The 21,879-nt window shown below is 41.3% G+C and overlaps 1 protein-coding gene across 1 annotated transcript in view; it reads right to left on the bottom strand.

Moving 5' to 3' along the window:
* Positions 1-21,257, bottom strand: part of LOC139690434 (C-Maf-inducing protein-like) — a 191,540-nt gene extending 170,283 nt beyond the window's left edge. Inside the window, exons 1-3 of the mRNA XM_071587885.1 lie at positions 21,239-21,257; positions 20,892-21,076; positions 18,108-18,224 (exon numbers count right to left, since the gene is read on the bottom strand). Of these exons, the coding sequence (XP_071443986.1) occupies positions 18,108-18,224; positions 20,892-21,076; positions 21,239-21,257 (321 nt within the window). The remainder of the gene's footprint in view (positions 1-18,107; positions 18,225-20,891; positions 21,077-21,238) is intronic.
* Positions 21,258-21,879: the final 622 nt, after the last annotated feature.

Here is a 21,879-nt window from a genome sequence, read left to right as displayed (position 1 = left end):
ATAAAACTCATTATCGGCAAGCTATTCACGGTATCCTTTTCAATTTACTCATGATCCTTTCGCGCACAAAAATTGAATCACAGCACTCATTTCGCAAATGGCGGGAGCAAAACTTTTCGCGGACACTGCTATCTCCATTCACCGACAGGCAAACGACTACAGAATCAGAATATTAGGTTCAAAGGCCTTGGTCACAACCGACAAATATAATAAAACGACCCTTGCTTTTCGAATTTCCCTTGTAAAATGTCGACAAAATCCGAATAGTTGAAATATACTAGACAACTTGATAATGAAACATTTCAATTGCGTGACTAACCCACATGAAATTATAATACATTGCACTAGTGGGTTTATAGACGTGGTTCCCCGACAACAAATATGTATGTAGTCGAATGCTACCATAACTAAGGGTAAAGAGATATTATCAACAGTTTTAACAGGAAATTAACAAGCAACGTTGGATAGAAATTTAACTAGGTGTGTCAAGCGACCTTTCTGCATGTAAATTACTGATAAGGAGTCGCTTATACTTCTATTACATAACTTAAGCAGTGTTAAACGCATTTCATATACACCTGAACGAACACCTCCATCTGCCAAACACTTTTCTGGTCCTAAGGACATATATATGTCAAAACGAGAATTTCTCATTAGTGCTACAACATTTGTAAAATCTTGAATAACGGAATGGACGATACAATTATGCAAAATTGTTAATTCGAGATCATAAAAAACTTTCTTTTTTGTCCCCTCTCCCATTTATGTACTCTAGGTCTTCAAAAACCTATCTCAACCGTTGGAATACTGCTGTTAATAATGTCAATTTTCATTTTTTAGGCTTTCGGCTCCGATCACCGATAATGGCGTATCATAAATAAACTCTCGTTTGTGAACGTCTGTGAAGAGTTTTCTTTGGATGCTCCATCTCTTCATTCATTTGGTAAGAAAAGCAGGACTACTGGTCAATGGGGAAAATTAGGGGTTTAATTGACTTTGCGATCAATTATCGAAAAAGGCTTCATTCCCTTCGGTGGAAAAAGAGAGTGTTTTACCACGTGATTGATCATTCACTGACCATCAGTCCCATTTCTTTTTCCCTGCAAATGGCCTTGCAAAATATCTGAGTTACCTAATCAGAGTTTATAAAACACTTTTGACGTTTTCAATTCCCCGCAATCGGCGACGGCGGCATGCTCAAGGTTAATATACCAAAATTCGATAACTTACGAGCCACCTCACGTGGATGTGTGACGTAAAGGCTGGAAATCGCCACTCGCTTCGAAAACACGACTGGCTACCTACCTATCGCACGATTCGAAGCAGCGCATGCATTTATTTCGGGGGCTAATTTATTTTATTTCCACAAAACTAAGAAAAATCCGAATATTTCCTCGGAGATCTTAAAACGAGAATATTTGTCGTGGGCAGCCATTGTATCTTTCGCTCTTCCCAAGGTTACGGAAGCAGCACGCAGGCCATAATAATTTACCCAACCTTTGCCGAAAAGCAGAAAGAAAGGAATTTCGATATATAATTAAAAATAACATGCCACGGAGAAGAGTACGTATGTATGTATATGTATATATACATATATATATATATATATATATATATATATATATATATATATATATATATATATATATATATACATATATATACATATATATATATACACACATATATATATACATATATATATATATATATATATATATATATATATATATATATATATATATATATATATTCCGTAATAACAAAATACGTATTAAACTTTGATTGAGGGTATTATTACCCACTAATTAGTGGTCATGGGAGTGAGGGAAAATAAAGGCTAGACTTAGGCTTCTAAGGGTATAATCATTATTCTTTAGGCCAAACGACAACATACAGGAATGAGTTGAAGATTTGATATTCAATGCAATAGAAATAGTACAATTTGCAACGGAGTATATTCTAACGGAGTATAGTATATCGGATATTCCAAAACGGCTCCGACGTCATGGATTTAGGTGTTTACCTGATTACTCCAATTGACAATTTCTTCTTTTTCTCCTTCGCGGAGAATGATCAAACCAGTTTTCCGAAAGCGTTTTGTGACACAATGGGAGGTTAACTTTGCGTCAACCCCTGGTCATCCCCGCATATCTCCCCTCCTAACAGTGTTCCTTTATGCATTATCGGTGGTATTCCGTTTCCTTCAACTTCCATACCCACATTAACATTTTTATTTCCTTTGAACTCTTAAATTTGACTCATTTCAAGTCTTAAGCGCGACAATCTTCTGGCGCAGTTGCGTGGAATTTGAAATTTTTAAAAGTAGTTTTGATAAATAACCACACTTATCAACCTGAAGATTGTTTTTATAGGTAAATGAGGGTTTAGTTCCATTAGAACAGAGCCCAACGGCGCGTTAAGTGCACACGTTCCGGGGAAAGGGGGGAGGGGGATCAGTTCCCTATCCTGCTCCGCCAGTGGTTTCCCAGGAAGACCTGGTACCCGAAAAATCACACAGCTTATGTGAAGCTGAGGGTGACCAGAGGCGCCCATGGGAATCGAACTCGAGTCCCCCAAAGCTCTACTCACAGGGCTACAACGTCCATATTTACTTGAACCAAAATAGTTCCGTAGCAACTTCAGACAAGTTCCATTAAAGTCATTAAAATCACATGGGCACTCTCATGGCGTACGTTGGGACCGTGAAATTTTTCCGTGCTGGACAGGTTCACATGGGTACACTATTATAAACAATATTCATTGCGCATTCTAATGATATTCTATATTTTCAATAACAGTGCGCAGGTTGTAGTTAAAAACTGACAGTTGATTGATACGCGAAAATTACCTAACTACACAGCCAAAAAATAACGCGACGAAACGAAGACTTCGCTTCGAACTTTCTATTACTACCCTAGAGAATGATGACCTGGGAAAAACTCAACCATACATCCCCGCATCGCTGACTGCTTGAAGGCGTTATTCTCTCTGAGAAGCCCTCCATTCCCAAATGAGAAAGCGGGAAAATTTGGAAATGTTCTTGAATGAAATGTATCCATCAAGTATTAAATGTATTTTCTCCGACGACTTTCATTCTTCCTAAAAAATAAAATCGTCATTTTCGCTCAAACCTCAAAAATAACTTTCAAAAAGTATTATACTTCTTAGTTAAGTCAACATTAATTCCTGGAACGTTCCAGTAATTAATCGGTATTTTTTTGCGGTGGGTTTAAGTAAAAGAAATTGCACGTCAATACTAATAATTTATCTTGCTAAAAATTTTATTAAATCTCGTATTTAATATCAAGTCAATTTTCGTCATTCTCTGTGATGAAAATTAAACGCAGATACCGTGCTAGTACGCCGACCATTAAGTACAGCATTTATGAAAACATAGGCAATTACAACTTTTTTCGTAAATACGTCCAACAAAAGTCACAGTTATTTCATTTTCACGCGTGTACGAGGACTAGTAAGTAAAGCATTAATTGAAATATAAGTAATTACGGCTATCGTGTACATATGGATCAAACAATAGTCGCAGTTATTTCATTTGCCACAAATATATTTACATAAACATTCTTATAGTTCAGGTTGACTCCAAACAAAATACTTGATTCAATATCAAATAAATAAAGATACTTCCTTGAGTAATGGGGCTTTATGAAATGGCTGATCCACAAAGGTTTTGAAAAAAAATTTTTCATGCAAACTAATATATTTTTCAACGTCTATTTTTATAACCTCTGACCCCGAGAATAGTCGATGAAATATCCATCAAAAAAGCACAGGCCGAATGGTCACCAAAGGATTTACAGTGAATGAGATAGGCATTTAAAATGTTTCGCCGATGGCTTCGCAGTTCGAGCAGCAGTGAATCGGGAAGATCAGCATTCGAGGCATCAATGCCAACGCATTGGGGCCAAGCATTGCAAAAGGCGCACTAGAGCGTGGAAATCAACAGGAAGAGAACTAAAATCCTAGTATGCGGAAGAGACGAACAAGAAGCTCAACACAGATGTTTGGACCATGAAGGGAGAAATTAGAACAAGTGAGAGAATCTTGTCTCACATTCCTTGGAAGCAGTGCAGGATGAGATGGAAAAATCTCCATGTACACGAAGCACTGAACAGCTCAAGCTTAAGAAGACGTTTACGAAGCCATCTAACACGCGTAAAATTACGATAAGAAAACAAGAAAACTCTTGGAAAACATGCTGTTGGGAGTTTGGTGCCTCTCAATGGGATCAAAAGACATCAAACCATTTGGAAAGCAGGTCAAAGATTGATGATGTGAAAAGTGAGCAAGTACACACACACAGAAAGTTGGAAGTAGAAGAGAAAACATTGGAGACTGACTGCATGGAGGAGACTTAAACGAACGGATTTAGGCACACTTTGAGAAAACATATTTATTATGAGAACATATGGGAGAGACAAGTTTGAAGGTTCCGTTGAGGAAGACCAAAGGGATACGAACGTATAATACGTAGCCAAAATAAAGGCAAGGCAGAAGAATACGCATTACTAATGGATCCGCTGGTGTTGCGGACCTATTTTATGATGCAACCCCCCCCCCCACGGCACCATTACACACTATTACCTAATTAATCCATTGCCTGGCAATATACACCGTTCACGGACTACCGATCGCTGCAAGGAAGACCCCCGACGAGGTGAGCAGAAGCGAGCGATGGCCCACTTTCAGCGTCGCGGATGGACGCGGACCATAAAAGGGCCATTGATGATTAATCCTCGGCTTATGACAAGAGAGAGAGAGACGACCGACCCCATTTCACCCCCTCCCTTCTCTATATATCTATCCCCCCACTCACCCTTACAAACACACACACAAACATTTCCACGACCCCTTTTCCTCCCTGTAGCACCGCCCTAACCCCAAAGGGAACCACCTTCCTGTTCCCCACGCACAGCCCTGGCCGGAAGCCACCCGCGGTCGGGGAAATAAAGGAGAGTGCGATGCACTGCAGTCCAAAGGCTCGGTTGGTCGCAGCCGTCGAAACGTGACGGGAGAGAGCCATGAGTTGTTAATGCCCGCGTTCCCGAGGAGCACCTGGCAAACATCTCCAAACCCCCCTCTCCGTCTCTCACCGACTCTCTTTTTACTTCCCAATCCCCTCTTCCCCTTCATACACACACACACACCACGCACTCGGTATCCCTGGTACAAAAAAAACATTTTCGCGTCACGAGACACGGTAAGGAATGAATTGCGAGGCTGCGATCTCTTTAAGGAAATAGCCACGGGAAATGTCGCTCGAGGAATGGCGATTAAATGGAACGTTGGATGGTTTATCAAAGTTATTCGTCTCCACAGAGGATTGGGATGATTTGAGATGCCAATAAAACTCTTTATCCTTCAGGTCAAATGGCAATCCTCAAAGTAAACACATAAAGAGGAGAACTGAAGTAATTAACAATCTTAAGATTGTCGGACTGAGTTCAAGAGAATCAAGATTTTATTGTTCTTCTTACTGGAAACTCGACTTGCACGCGTTGAGCAGTATTTTACCCATAGACACCGTGGTTCATTTAGTTGTCAAATATTACTTCCACAACATGAATTATTGAGCATATTCATAGAAAAAAACATTCGAGAAACAGTTAACTTTTATTGTTGCACGCCTAGTGAGGCATCACATGCTACCGCGACACCACCGATGTGGCTTTCAGGGTACCACTTACATTTAATCATCATTACGTCCCTAATATTTCTAAATATTCATCCTCCGTCATTCATGCTTCCATCACATCCCACTCAGCCGAACGAACTAAAAAAAACACACTTAAGGCCATTTTTTATAATTCGTTAAACTGAAGGTTAACTTTAACCTCCAGTTAAGGCCAAAAACTCAGCTTAATGACTGCAAGTAAATTTCCAACCCGTTTGTTTAACTGCTCAATAATTGACAGACGAAGCTACCATGGTTACTATGTTCACATACACTAATGAGGAATCTTATTCGTTTATTAAATCGGATTCGTCGGTAATTGCCAGGCTAAATTAACCTTCACAATAGATAACTTACCGGCCCCGGTGGCGGCGGGGTAACGTCCTCGTCCGCAAATCCAAGAGTCACGGGTTCGATACCCGCCTGGCCGGGTTTTCCTTCACTTAGGGCTTGGGTGTTTGTAATCGCGCCTATTGCTATCATTGATAATAGCCTGATGTAAAGGCCAAAAAGTGCTGTTTTCGGACTAAGGCGAAATAAATAAACGATTGGAATTAACGAGACACAACAAAATCGGGCCTAAGTGTTTCCAAAATCCTGTAAGTGGTAGCAATTGGATAATAGAAGATTCCACGACAAATTTTAGTCAAAACTTAAATCTACGCCAATAACCAAATGCTTTCGAAGACCCCAAAAAGCCTGATGATGACGCTACAAAATACTACAAATACATCGAAACCCGTTGTGTAACAAAACAATATCCAGTGGAAAAGTTTTATCATGCGGTTCTTATTAAAACTATAAAAAGTAAAATTCGAATGAAATAACGATGAATTGAGAGTACCAATACCGTCGCCACCGGCAACCAGAAATGTCTCGTGCGACACGCGACTTATCGGAACAAGCGAAAAAGGAAACCGGTGAACTGATGTCGTAGGGATACCATGTGACCATCATCAGCTGACCAAAGACGGATTCGTCTTTCCCGACTAGCAAATCGTTCGATTGGAGCGGGTTTTGTCGGTGCAGAGAGGTATGGCGAGGTCACCAAACCGTTGCACCCCCACCCCTTGTTTTCATTGCTGGGCGGTTCATAATACGTACATCCCAAGGGCCGTCGCCGCAATTTACAACCACCACCCTCCCCCCCCACGAGAAGACCCCCCGGAACTCAACCCCCTCCCCTCCATACCCTCGATGCCAACATTCGCCGGCCCACCTTCCACTTCGGCCCGCAGAGTCGGAGGGAGTAGGTTGCAGAGAGAGAGAGAGAGATAGACGCGGAGTGGGGGGGTTGAGTTTTTGGAGGCGGAGGGGAGCAACGGAGAAAGGGGTGGTAGGGGTAAGGGAGCAGGGAGAGATAGAGAGGGGAGGAAAAGTACGTACGTCATTTGCGAGAGGAACACGGCAACTTCAGTTGCGGTCGATATGCCTTCCCTACCCCCTCAACTCCTCCTTTCTCCCCAACACCATTCCCCCCCCCCACCAGCCCCACGATCCCTCGCTGGGCTCTCCGCGTTCCCTCGCCATCTCCTCCCCCCCCACCTCGCTCGCGCCAAGAGATCTACTCTCTTCCACCCGCCCCTACACCCTCTTCCTCTCAATCTCCCCTTCCAGCAGCCGCCACCACCCACTTCTCCCAAACATCTCCCCGCCGTCTTCACCCCCCCCCCTCGTACTCTCTCCTCCGACCGCCCTGAAACGAAATCTCGGGCGTACCGCGCGCGGGGTCGTGTGTGTCGTACGGTGGGAAGGAGTAGGGTAGTGGCATGCTCCCCGTTCCTCCCGCGACACGACAAATGCAAAGCCTCCTTACTCCCTCCCTCCCTCTCACCCATCAATGGACCGAGCGTACGTGAAAACCCTTCCCTTCAAAATTTCCTTCTCGCCCATCCATCCACCCACTCAACACACACACGTGCCCCCTACCGATCACCCTTCGGGGACGACGGAAACGTTTCGCGCCGAATCGTTTTCCATTTGCATCGCACGTAAATATTTACCTATTTTCGGTCGTTTGATGCCCTGTGAAATCGGTCCCTTCAATCTCTCGATTCATCGCTCGGACTCGAGGCATCCAAAGCATCAATTTGTTGGTTAGATCGCCACGACATTTTAGGTCTCTGCGCTACTTTTTTATGGAAAGGAAAACATTTCAACAATGAGCAATTGACCCGGCCATTATCCAATGTTTAAAGAATGATTCGATTGATAAATTTACACCAGAGTTGGTTTGAAACGTAACCCAAACACTAATTTTCAGTTTCTCACCCAGTAACATATAAATAATTGTTCATACATTTCAGGCTGCAAATAAACACTCATACCTATTCATAAAACTCCCATCGCAAGAACAAATACATTTTATAACGTGAGAATATACTAAATATGTGGGGATCGAGATGGTGCGGGGGTTAACGTACTGGCTTCCCACCCAGAGGGTCCGAGTTCAAATCCCGGCGGTGTTGAATATTTTTCAGAAGTATCTGGATCCCTACTTGATGTGCTTTGTGGAGGGCACTTTGAAAGAGTACGCCTTCCGTCGGATGGGACGCTAAGCTGCGGACCCCTTGGCGCCTTTCGTAAAGAATAGGCCAATGCCGACGCCAGGTTTCTCTTCATCCTTTCCTGCCCATCCCCTATGGCGCAAATGTCCTCAGCTGTCGCTCGCCTCCCGTAAAAACTACTACTATTACAAAATATGTAATCTTATGGAGACATGGAATGACCTCAATACAATGCGAGTATCAAATTCAATATAATGTTTTCGACACACCATATATCAAAGCTCTCTCTCTCTCTCTACATACACACAAACACTCCGCTCTCCATCAGTTCATTACGGAAATACGGGCGCAGAGCATTCTGATTGGCAATGGGAACTTGAAGTCTGTGATAGAGGGGAGAACTTTAGACAAGCGAGGAAGGGGAAGGAAGAGGATAGGCATGTTGGACGGAATGAAGGGAGGTATGAAATGTGCGGAATTGAAGACGGGCTTGTTGTATTGTCGGATGTCAGGCCGTGTTCTGTAAGGAGAGGCACGCAAATGTATCATTGCACAGTTGTATAGGCAACTGTCAATCTAAAACCTAATTCAACCGGTAAACTATCAGTAATAATGGCATTGTTGTTTACCCTATTATTAATCCCTATTCATCCTAAAACTTCCTCACCTATCCGACCCCATTTTTCTTAATGCCGCATAAGGGCGATGCACCTGAGATCTATTATTATCATCACCTCTTATTACCACCACCCCCCGATCGCTTTAGAGTGGGGTGAGGGCGATGGAAAGGGTCGGGGCAGGCGTGGAGGTGGGTAGGCTGGCGATGGAGAGCGTTCACGGAGGATGGGGGCGGACGCGGTGGGCGAGAGAGAGGATGCAAATGCGGGACAGGCGAGGGGAGGAGAGAGAGAGGTCGGCGGGTGGAGAGGGAGGTCCCGGAAAAGGTTAAGGGGGTGCGAGTGGCGGGGAAGGGAGGGGGTCGGAGGCCGCCCGCCCGGAAACGGTCCGCGGTCTCGTCGCAGGGTCGTCGGTCGTCGCTCGCCGCGGACTCGTCGGATTCAACGTTTCGGCGCGCCCCTTCGCCGCCACCACGCTTGGAAACACGGAAACGTTTCGACCGATCGTTAAGTGCTGGGCAGCACTCTTTTTCTCTCACTCCCCCCTATCAACTGGCACGCGCTAGGCAGGCGTCGACACTTGCGGTTTTCGTCGTGATTCCTAAAAAAAATCTATTTCGGAAAACCGCTCACCAAAAAAACTCGCGGAGAACACTGAGCGAGCGCGGTGATCATGATGACTCGATGGGGTTCTGGTATCTCCTTCCTGGCAGTATCAACTCAAGACGTCTTCGGCTCAGGTCCGAAATGTAAATCAAGATTCGAAGATGTCCACAAGAACGCCGGCGAATCTATCGTCTATCCCAAGCGGAGGAACTCGAAAACCATCGAAAAAGGTGGGAGAAAAAAGGACCACCGTTGGACTCCGAAGTAATCTTACGTAAAATTTATTATGTTCCACAAAATACAGAGAGTTTCTTACCATCGGATAAATTATGGAAGGATGTGCATAAGAAAATATCCAAGGAAAGCATTCAGGGACAGTTAACTCCTCTAAACGCTTATACTCACCACAAACCAGGGAGAAATACATTTTCGAAAAATTATTACGAGTCGTATGCTGATGGAATATTGTAATGAGATTTAAACTGCATATCAAGTCTGTGTATGTAAGACGACATGCAAAATGTACAAAGATACGCGTAAATCTTAACCGTGATCGATTTATTTTCCAAATTCGCGCGGGTCTTTGCGTTGAAAAGCAGGTAAGCTCATGAGATTTTCGCGTTAAATTTTCTGCCAGTCGAACCTGGTTCCAGCCCGTGATTAAAATGAGAAAATATCCGATTCCTGCATGCAGTAATTGCAAAAAAAAAGGTCGCTTTCATCATTGAATCGAAAATTTCAAAGTTTTCGTACCAAGGAGCGATCCTCGATTTCTTTAACCCCCCTAACAGACCAAGACGTTGACGGAATACACCGACGGCACTGATTTTGAGACGCTGGTAAACGATATGGCATTGGGAGCCAAGGGCAAAGGCGATAACGCTTTAATATTTGTCTAGACACGAAAGTGGATTAATGAGCCTTGGACGCCTTGGAGGATGCAAAAGATTCTCCCCAACACTGGATCTTTCCCTTGAGGAACAGACGGGTCCTCAGTCGTGGAGGGGGGGATGGTACAGTCACATTTCAGCCCCAGTATCTCTCATTCGATTCCCCACCCCCCACTTCATTCACATAATTCACTCGAGGTTTCTCGAAGAGAATCCTCCGGGCAAAACGTAACTCTTCTCCCTGATTTCGAACATCATGCAGAACAACGATATATTTAAAATTTGCTTTCAAAACACGATAATCATCACTCTCCTTGATCACAGACATTTCACACGCACACAGTAGCCTTAAGGAGGTTGTATCGTAACTGCACGAGTCAGTGTATCAACTTACGAGGGTGAGTGAGGGTGAAAGCCTTAAAAATGCGCTACAATTTCGAAACACCGCGTAAATCCCATTTTTTGTTTCCCACAGTGATATCCATGTCCTTAAGAGTGGCCTACAACTGACAGCATTATACATGGACGCAACAACACGGCACTACAATTGTGTAAACATGGCCGCTCCACTTTCAACACGCACCAAAGAGAAACAGCGATCTCTCATTCGTTTATTCAGTGGTAAGGGGTGGGAGGGGGTGAAACAAATCTAAATTCATCGATGAATTGAAGTTAAGAATGGTGATTCACCTATTTCACTTCGGTAATGACGTATGGACTAGAAGTTCTTAAATGGTGTTATTTCCGTACATTCCATACCGTTATTTCCGGTCATGCACACACCGTGTTGTGAAGGCAGTGACTTTAGAGCAATTAAAGCTATTTTTTCTAGCGTTATCCGGGAAGTTACGAAGCGCTCAAATAGTTCTACTGTACGCCAAGAGGACTACGAAAATTGTATGAGTGAGAATCTTTAGCATTTCAAAAATTACTACATGAAATATATGCACGTTAATGAGGAGAGGTGACATAAATGCAATATCACTTCACGCGTATTACGTGAAAACACATTTAGGGAATATTAAGTAATCAAACACTCTAATCGGTCCTTATAACATGTTTAAACGTGAGTTAAAACTTATTCTGGACTTGTTCTGAGGCGCCAATTTGTAGAAATATGCGATTTCGATTGGTTTTCCCATAAATTATTTGAATTGTGTGTATTAGAAATAAAATAGAAGGATAAATTTGAAGGAAATATCCCGCTAGAAAGACCAATCTGCAACTACTCTGTTCAAAGAACCTAAGATTATAAACAAGGAAGTAGTTCGTCCTTACGTTCGTTTGGAGCATTTTTATAGTATTTTTAGTACCCTCAAAGGCACCACTTTGGTGTATAGCAGGGGGTGAATTCACACGAGACTGATTTTGACCCGAATATTTATCCCCCTAGCGCGGTCGGATAAAGTTATTCTATTCCCTTATAGTTCGTGGGAAAAATTACATCTTTAATCTATCTATTTCACATTTAATTTGTCTAATTTTATTGACACGATCTCGCCAGCCGTAGCACGATGGGGGTAATAATAAGTTTCCAACAAAATTGCTAAAAATACATCCTTCCAATTTATGCAAGGTATTTTACGCATCAGAGATACGGGACATTGTAAAAGTGGACCGGAGAAGAATAGAAGCCTTTGAAACATGACTCGGTGCTCATGAAAAATGGTGCTCGAGAGGAGTAAGCTGAAGATTAAATGGTAGGGCGAAGTGAGGAACGATGAAGCACATAGAAGAGGAGAAGATGAAAGGACCATCTGGAGAGCTAGATGGATTGGACACGCCTTGAGGCATAAACTTATTATTAAGAAATATAAAAGAAGAGAAAATTGAAGGGAAGAACAAGGAGGAAGTCTCAAAGACAAGTGGATAGTACAAGTAAGGAAGAACGTAAAATAGAAAAGCTAACAAGAGATGAGGGAATAACCACTGGATAGAGAGGAATGAATGGCTGCAGTAAACCAATCATAAGGCACAAATTAATGGCGATGATTTCATATAATTTACATGAAGGTGGAGTTAAGTGCTTCTGTTATGTCAACAGTATTAAAACTACGTATTATACAATTACGAACCCAACATCAGTTTTTCGTAGGAATGGCACGTTTTTTTGCATTATTAATCCAAAACGATTATAGAAATAGACATCCACTGCCATAGGACAATGCATAAAATCTTGGATTTTCGAAGCCGATTTCTACAAAAACTAAAACGAGAAGAGTTTTGTTTAGTCATTGTCATTTGATGGAGTTCATTGAGGGAAATTACAATAACAGGAAATTCTATCAAAATGACATGTACCCGACATTTCGACGCAACCTCCTTGACAAACACCTCGCAGTTAAATACTCCGCTTTCGGCGCCAACAATTGGAAATAGAACAAAGCAAGAAGAACCAGCGCTTGCGATCCAGTGTATTCGATGTCATTCAGCCCTAAAAAAACGAGCAGTGACAAAACGGTAACGCCTCCTTTCCTCTCATCCTCCTCCCTCTCCAAGAAAAGGTACGATACACCCCACCGAGTTCGCAAATGTGGTCGAAATGACGTTCCCACCACGGTCCCTCTTGAGTATTAAAAAATATGATGAACCTCGTCGTGATTCACAATAAAAAAATGAAAGAAAACGACGCGTGTTCAATCTGCAAAACGTCATTTCCCGGGACAATGAAACCTCTTTGTGTGCTGGAGGGCGCCATGGCCATGGTCATCGCTCGCGTGGAAGGACCTTGAACGTCTCTTGCTGCTGAACGCACGTGTCCACCAACAGACCTTTCACAACGACTTTTGAGTCCCCGCAACGCCCCCGTATATCCCGGATATACGCGGACCGATCCAAAATGGTCGGCGAACACTTCAGAAGAAGAGTGCGGCCCTAGAGGTTCACCCAGGTCGCCTCTTGTACAGATGTTTTATTCATTTCAAAATACAGCTTCGCCAATTATGGGTGCACGCGATACATTATACCATTCCCCTCCCTGAGCGTACACAACACCGCACCATTGTCAAGATACATACATATACATTTTTCATCATCATCTTCTAAAGGTGGAGTTTTGTCGTTGCAGCCATTGGTCTCCCTCCAATGCCGTTCTTTTCAGTTCAATGTAGGTTGTTACTCTCATAGTACTTTTTATATCATCTATACATTTCTTTCTTGGCCTTTCCTCGTCATATTTTTTTATTATTTTCCCCTCCATTATATTTTCCAGGAAGTCGTTATGCCTGAGAGCATGTCCAATAAATTTAATTTTCCTCTTCTCCATCTCTTTTATTGAATTCCTTACCTCTTTAATTTCTCTCAATACTTCTATGTTGCTTTTCTTGTCCGTCCATCTTGTTCTTGTTATTCTTCTCCAAATCAACATTTCCATTGCTTCCAACCGAGCCTTTTCCCTCTTTCCCAATTTCCAAGTTTCGCATCCAGATAATAATGTACTCCAAATAAACGTTTTAGCAGAAGATTTTCTACTTTCCAATTTCATGTTTTTTGCTTCCTGAAAAGATTCTTTTAATTTTCAAGTGCCTTCTTCGCCAAGGCTATCCTTCTTTTCACTGCAGAGCTGCATCTGTTGTCTAAAGCAATTTTTTACACATGTTACATTTAGGTCATTGTATAAGAAAACAATTTTGAGCAAACTTGCGGGGTCGCATATATTTCTTTAGCAATCGCATGCATGTGCTGCTGTCTCGGGAATTAGGAGTTGTCTAGATAAATCCAATCGTGGCGACATCACTGGCATTTGTACCCTAGTTGCATCGGCAAAAATTGATCATAACTATTTTGCAAGTGGAAGAAGTACTACTTTATGGAACACTTCAGAAGAAGGAAGCTTGTTACCGCCTGCTTATCGCAATTGAGTACTTGGGAAATTAAGAATGTTGGCTGGCATAACACCCAGCACATCCAAGACAAGTATCCCCGCTATCTTTGTGGTATAATAACCGTTCGTCGGAACCAATTGGATGATGAGACGTATTGCTTTGGTAGTCAACTGAAGGGATCGCCAAATTATGCCCGATTTGGTCCTTAACAAATATTAAATATGTCTGGTGAGGACTAATGTTAATTTTAGTGGATTTCCTCGGCCGCCTCGCTTGGCACTGGCGGCGTCACGCGATGGTACGACTGGTGGAGGAACAGACGAGAACTGTTCGCAGACTGTGCCCCATTCCCCGCGTTCACGGCCACGCCATTAACCTGAATTAAACTGCACGGGACGTGACCCGACCATCCGAAGGAGCAGTTTACGCACTTGATGCTTGCGCCAGAGCCGCCGTTGAGCCATTCATCTCAGAGGACCAGTTCACAAATAATTACCCCTTTCAAGGTTGAGGAAGTAATAATTCCCGTCCTCCGCTTGCAGTCAGCATCTTGAGTCGACTGTTTAACTTGAATTTGGATACAACCTTGGTTTGAATGGAGGGATTCGGCTGGAATAGACTCCAGAACGAAGAGCAGATTCATGAGCGTTCTATGATTACTAGTCTTTACTTAAATTTGAAGAGAATATTCGGAATAGGTCATTCATTTAATAAATCTTCGCGCCTCATTCAATCAAACCTTACAGCCAGACTTCAATCGGGACAAATCTTATAAACTCCATACAATAAGTAGGCAATTGTCAGAAAAAATGTTACCATTATTACCGAAAGATTCCATTTCCAGCTGGAGTTGGGGTCGGAATAGTGGAAAACATTTTAACTACACGTTCATAGTTTCGGACGGAGCCAGGCAACAAAGGAAGGCTCGAAGACAAATGAGTATTATTTTACGGCAATGGTACAAGAAGCGGGGTTGAGAGAGGGTAATTTAATTTCATCACAAAAGAAATACAATTGGCACAACAAACATTTTGCACACTTCCCACGTGAAAAATTCACTTTCTGAATTCACATTTTCGTCGATATACAGCGACTGTCGCATGAAGAGGACGCAAAATGATTTCACGGATGGAACAGATTCTTGAACGCACGACCAAGTCCCTACTCTCCGGGAAAAAAGAACCAACTGCCGTTGATGATACTGCGTGAATATCACGAGAGAAAAAACAGATCTCACAGTTAAATCCTCTCCTTGAAGATTTGAAACAAATATTCCAAGGTGGAATAAAATTTTATCTACCATTCGCCCTTCGACTATACATCGCAAACTCCTTCAAAAATCGTGAGATATAAGGATGGATGTCCCAAGGTATCTGACTCGGCTGAATCGCGTCATTTCCTTTTATCTCGCGCGCGAATGACCTTGCATCGGATTTCAGTCGGGATTCACAGAGGTTTTAACAATGTTGTTTTAATAGATTGTCAGAAGATCGCTTCTGCTCCCAAAGTGCTCTTTTTTTATCGGACCTTGGGAGCAGAGATCATCCCAGGAAACAGGACTTGCCCCAAGTCCAGGGATGATCAAGTTTTCTCCTCCTTGCTCCGGCGTTCTCCTCACCTACAGTACGATGTCACACTACCCTCAACTTCCCCTCCTACATGATCATTTTTTCTGTTCTCGCCTCTTTCCTTATCCTGTGTTTTCACACATACATACACATGTCCAAATAATGAAAACTGTTCCACGAAATATTTCATAAATTTTGAGCAGTGTTGAGTTACACGATAAACCATTTCCGGCAAAGAACTTCTGTGAAGATGAAGAATATTCACTATCATTTTATTTTTGTTTAATTTTAATTATTTATTTATTTTTCCTCTCTAATATTCCCTCATTATTTCCTTCGCCCACTTTTAAGAGTACGGCCGGGGTTGATTATTCCCGAAATAAGGCCGTATTACGGGAAGAAACTGGATGTCCGGGTGCACCTTGACCGAATCGTTATTAGATAATAAAGCAACCATTCCACAAATCGATTTTATTCATTCAACTCTACATTCATTTAACGGTGAACAATAAACTCCGAAGGACCGTGCCGTAATTAAATCGAAATTACATGTTGAGCGAACAATTCTACAAATCTATTTCGGTCACAACTTTAAAATCACTTTACTAGCGTGAAGACAAAATTTTACGATTACATTACAGTTTCTCCCAGTTATATCCATGGCAACAATGCAAACTTTCTTATGGCTTCCTAGTAAGCACAAAATCCAAAATGGAGTGTTTCAGGAACGGAATTTTCCATCTGATCTTAGTTTGAGGGCCCTGATGTTACCCTCTTGGACGTTGGAACGAAACTCGAGTGTTCTGCACTTTCTTTAATGGCGCTGCTCTTTCAAGCCAATTTCATGCGAAGGTACTAACAGTCCTCTCTCTCGAACAGTACATGCCTACCGCTCCAACGCTAAGTGGCGAATGAACTCGAATCGCATTTCCCCTTTTTCCACAGATCCCACACCCAGATAACTCTCCCATGGCCCATTGACTGTTTCAATTCAAACAAGATATTCTCCGCCAAACTTGTCTGACATTGCTAATGAATACATGACCTTTTTTTATTTTCTGGAGGCGGAATTACGAATTTTCCTTCCTATTTCAAAGTTTAACCAAGCCTTCCCCTTCTCGAAAACCTCATAACCTACGTTCTGTTTTAAAAACTATAATCCTGAATATTTCCCTTATACTTACGGAGGGAAGAACAACAAAAGCAAATTTGTAGATTCAGGTTTTTTCAAAATGCGCTAATGTACTGACGAAAACTGCAATCTCTCGATAACGTCTCGAATACCGTCGTTAGTCAGTTATCTACTAAAGAAAAATTAATGTTCACCATTAGCTGTTTAGTTGTTTGCTCATTATTTTAAGTTCATCAAATCTCTCAATTATGCCCGATAAATGTAAATAATCAGGGATCACCGCAGAATTAAATGTTAAGCTTTTAAATAGTCCCAGGGTTAGAAAGCGTCATTTGCAATATCATAATGTATTTTTTGCTGCATGTTGATTGGTACGCTGAGATTTTAACAATATTCTGATCAATCCATACCAAAGAGTAACGCGAAAAGTTAATTTTTTTACGAGTTTATTAAGAAAAGTTTATTTTTACGAGAAAAATAATTCTCTTGCCCCCCCAGAACATTTCTTAAAGCCACCTCTTTGTATAATGGGATGAAGAAATCACAGAACGGTGACATCCTTAAGATATTCATGGCTCTATAAAAGAACTTAATTTAAGACTTTTCAAATTTTATCAGGATAAATAATTCAATTAAATTCTTCACAAATGAAGCCCATACGTCCCCATATCCATTTCAAATTATTCTTTTGAACTATTCTATTATATATATACATATATATAGTATATAATATGTATTATATATAAATGTGTGTGTGTATATATATATATATATATATATATATATATATATATATATATATATATATATATATAATATATAAACCGATATTTACATAAAAACTCAATAAGAGCATTAAAATAATATTTCTTGATCACTCCAAGACCAACGCACCTAAATATCAAAAATACCATCAAGGATTAACTTTGGGTTGACTTAAAAAGGAGATCCTGCGTTATAACAACCAGCAATCCTGCATTAACTATGCAAATAATCCTACGAGACGACATTTAAAAAGAAATACAAAATTATAAACTTCAAGCACACAAATCAATCTAAATATATTAAAAGTACCTTCGCATCAACCGTGATAATCATCCGCGTCAAATTTCAACGCAAACACTGAAAAAAATGATTGGAGAAATTCAAATTGCTGATCAACGATCGAGATTTCACGGAAACAGGATTCGACTGGACATTGGTCCACTGGGGGATCTGAAATGCAAGCCACGAGGGAATTCGAGTTCAGCAGCAGCGCAATCACTCACCGTCCTGGACGAGATACACGTGTCGTTGAGGTGGAGGTGATGCATCTCCCAGCGACGCAGGAACTTGGATGCGAGCACTTTCCCCACGAGGCCCCTGCAGTGCTGCACCACGCACACCTTCCATGATAAACGGGAAAGCTGGATTAGGAACGGAGACATAAAAGGAAAGGGACGCCAGACGAGTGTAGAGGGAGGGAGGGAAGATGGAGGCCTTCCTTAAATTACGTCAAGTCCTTTTAGGAGTGGACACGCGCCATTTCATTACGCTTCCTTGAGGCCATTTTACATAATGCTTATTTCAGTACCGAAATCAGGATGTTCAATTTCGGATGCGAGCTGGGTACTACAAAAGTCACAGATGAACCCTCTTACACGCGAGCCAACTTCCCTTCAGAGTTAAGAATTTATTTTATGCTTTTACGTTCTTATTTTGTTTTCTCGTTGTCAGGAAAACAATGTTTATTCCGGCGTAAAAGTCGGAAATTCTATTAAAATGGGCCCGCTCGTCTGTGATTGACAGTTGGACTCATTAAATCGGGTATAAATTAGTCGTACTTATTTCTGTTTTCAGTACGGAAAACCGATTTCAAATCATTTATCGAATACGATTCACACTCTTCAACGATACGATTTTAACGTATCCTAAATTCAGTACGGGAATGAGCAACGTGAAAATTGGCCTTCACTCATAGGTGTATTTCTGAATTGTTTCAACAAATTTTATTACCAAGAATTTTAATTATCCTTATTCATCAAAGAACGAGTCGTGAACAAATTGTCACTGATGTCGCTTTACAACTATTGAAACATTCATCAATTGTTTCAACAGAGTTCCCCAATGTGTTTCATTTCACTGAATTACATGAATTTGGTATAAATTAGACATATTCGCACAGTATTCGCGCGCATAGTAGACCTTATGCGGTCTACTATATCCGAAAAAATCAAGATGTCGTACGTCATCTCCAGGAAATTATTTTCTCTTACTGGATTTTAATGCGGCGCTATTAATATGATATGTATTGACTGCTTATAGAAACACACAAAAATATAATGAAATCTGCCCATACTGATTATACAAGGAATTCAATGAGTTTATTCGAACCAAAGAAATGACTTTGACACTTCTAAACGAAAAAGGAACCTTACAGAAAATTATGACGAAATTCCACTCGTGTTTAGCATGTTGAAGGAGCTAGAAGAAGATAACTTTTATACGTGAAGAGGTTGAGAAAATTAATGCATGTTGTAATGAGGCATATAAAGCGTTTTAGCTAAAAGACGCATTCCGTTAGCATAATCCATTCGTTTTCCATCTTGACATTAACGGAGAAGAACATAGCGGAAGCAGGTTGAAATTATCTGGTAACATTCCGGAAATGAGTTACTATTGGTGTGTGCACCAAACAGATGTAATACTTAGGAAAAAGATTACAAAAATTATTGAATTTAAGCACACAAATTAATGGAAATTAATTTGTGTGCTTATATAACTATTAGATTTCATTTAAGAAAATAAAATAAATTTTTAAAGGATAATAACTAGTTTATGGGCTAGTTTCTATAAAACATTACGCAATTTTTTTACAATATTTGGATAAAATGCTGTGATAAACCATGATGAACTTTCTAAACCTCTAATGTAAACCTAATGAACGTTCTAATTTTAACAATTTTACCAGTTTTGTGGAAAAGTTTGGGATTTAGCCCCAATAGCAATATCAGTTACAACTAATTAACAAACGACGCTCCACACGCTCTAGCGGTATACTGTCCAACAAGTGGGAGTACTTCAGCGAAAAGATAACGGAAGCGACCGTTAGTGCATACTGATAAGTGGTCCATAAATATTCTACAACTGAATGCGTTCCTAAACTACCAAATAATATTTAAAAAGTCAAATATTTAGTTTTAAAAGTATATACATCTATATATACTTTATTTGAACCTCTATACTACTTGGGTGCATATATATATCTGGGTGCTTCAGTCATTTCAACCTCCCGGGCTGATCTCAGCCCACTGAAACCATTCAATAGCCGCCTACACATGCCCTCTACCCCGCTTGCCCATTTCCTATTCATCCATTAACTCTTCCTCCCTCACTCCCCCCCACACATATCCTCACCGCTCTTCCCCCGAGAATGGCATTCTGATGATGATGGCCGTGCATTAGAAACTTCAACTAGATATGAATGTCCCCTCTCTGTTTCTGGGTATAAATATTTTAATCAAAGTTCTTATATACTTGTGTCATTGCTGAAGAGCGTTCCTTTTTGAATAAATAAATATATATATATATATATATATATATATATATATATACATATATATATATATACACATGTATGTAGCACATACACATATGTATACATCATATTTCCCAACATTTTGCTTCATGCAATGGCTAAGAGTTATATGGAATGCTTGAAAAATCAAAAAATGATCTCCATGATTTTTAAGGAGAAAAACAAACCTTTATTCTTTCACAGAATACATATTTTACACGCTACCGGTTTCTATACAGCAACGATTTTTTGGCCAGAATATGCAACATCGAAACTAATGGGCAAATAAAATATTTAATTTACAATAGAGAAAAATCTTGTTTCTCTTCTTACCACTATCGCTACTTTTTTTCAGAAATTATTTTTTTTAATAAGGTCCCGTTTCAATTATGACATACATAATGATAGCGAACATAGTAGCTCAAAAAATTACACTTTAACAGAAGATGTGTCGATAGACTAAATCGAGATGGGAGCATCAGTCCACACCACTCACCTGGACGTCTCCCTCGGCGAGGAGTTTGAAGCGAGGACCGGAGCGCGGGGCGAGTCCACCACTGGATTGTAGCGCACCAAGGGCCGCCACGGGCGGGGACAGCAGGGAGTCGCTACTCCCGCTGCGTCCCTCCGCCGCCCCCACGCCCTTAACCCCACCCCCGCTGCTACCCGAGGGGCTAGTCCCTCCAGCGCCGCGACTGCACCCCGACTCATGAGACTCCCGCGCCTCCTCCGCCTCCCTCCGCCGCCGGCTTCGCCTCCTCAGCCGCCGGGGTCGCCGCGGCCTCCGGTTCCGCGACCCCCCGCCGTCTCCTTCCTCTTCCTCCTCTTCTCCCGCCTCTCCGCCCTCCTCCCCGTCCCCCATGCCCTCCTCGCTGCTGCAGGCCACAGACGACGCCGAGCCCAGCGCGGAAGTCGCGCTGTCCCCCCAGCTCCTGCCCACCAAGAGAATGCGGAGGAACATTACAAAAGAGACCCAACTCAATTTCGAGCGGGGAACATCACCTTTTCGGTACATGCTCTCTAAGGTAGGACTGCCAATGGGAAGGGGGAAGGGAGAGGTATTTTGGTACGAAATTAAAAAGTAAACCCTAATCTAATATTTAACGCGCCATCGGGATTAGTTGCAACGATTATTAAAAAAATTACCCAACGTTTCGCTCCTTTTAATGGGTAGTATTTATTTTTTTAGATTTTCACCAAATCTCGATTATGTATAATACATAAGTATTTAACATAAATTTACCATATTTTTTTAAGCGAACTGTTTAAACGATAATATTTACCATATACCATATGTTGCATCAGTACGAAACAGTAAATAACAAATCTCTATGGGTACTAATAAATAGCACCTAATGCGATAATGATGCCATCAAATTACTTCTGGATATCGATTAAATAAAATTTTAATTTATTTTCAATTCATTATTAATTCAAAAAATACAAACATATAAGAGTGAAAATATTATACGCGTATGGAGTAT

The sequence above is a fragment of the Hetaerina americana genome, unplaced genomic scaffold, assembly GCF_022747635.1.
Source record: "Hetaerina americana unplaced genomic scaffold, ioHetAmer1.1.p SCAF_3, whole genome shotgun sequence".
Taxonomy (NCBI): domain Eukaryota; kingdom Metazoa; phylum Arthropoda; class Insecta; order Odonata; family Calopterygidae; genus Hetaerina; species Hetaerina americana.
The sequence above is the reverse complement of the archived record's forward strand: the minus strand, read 5'-3'. Positions and strand labels throughout refer to the sequence as shown.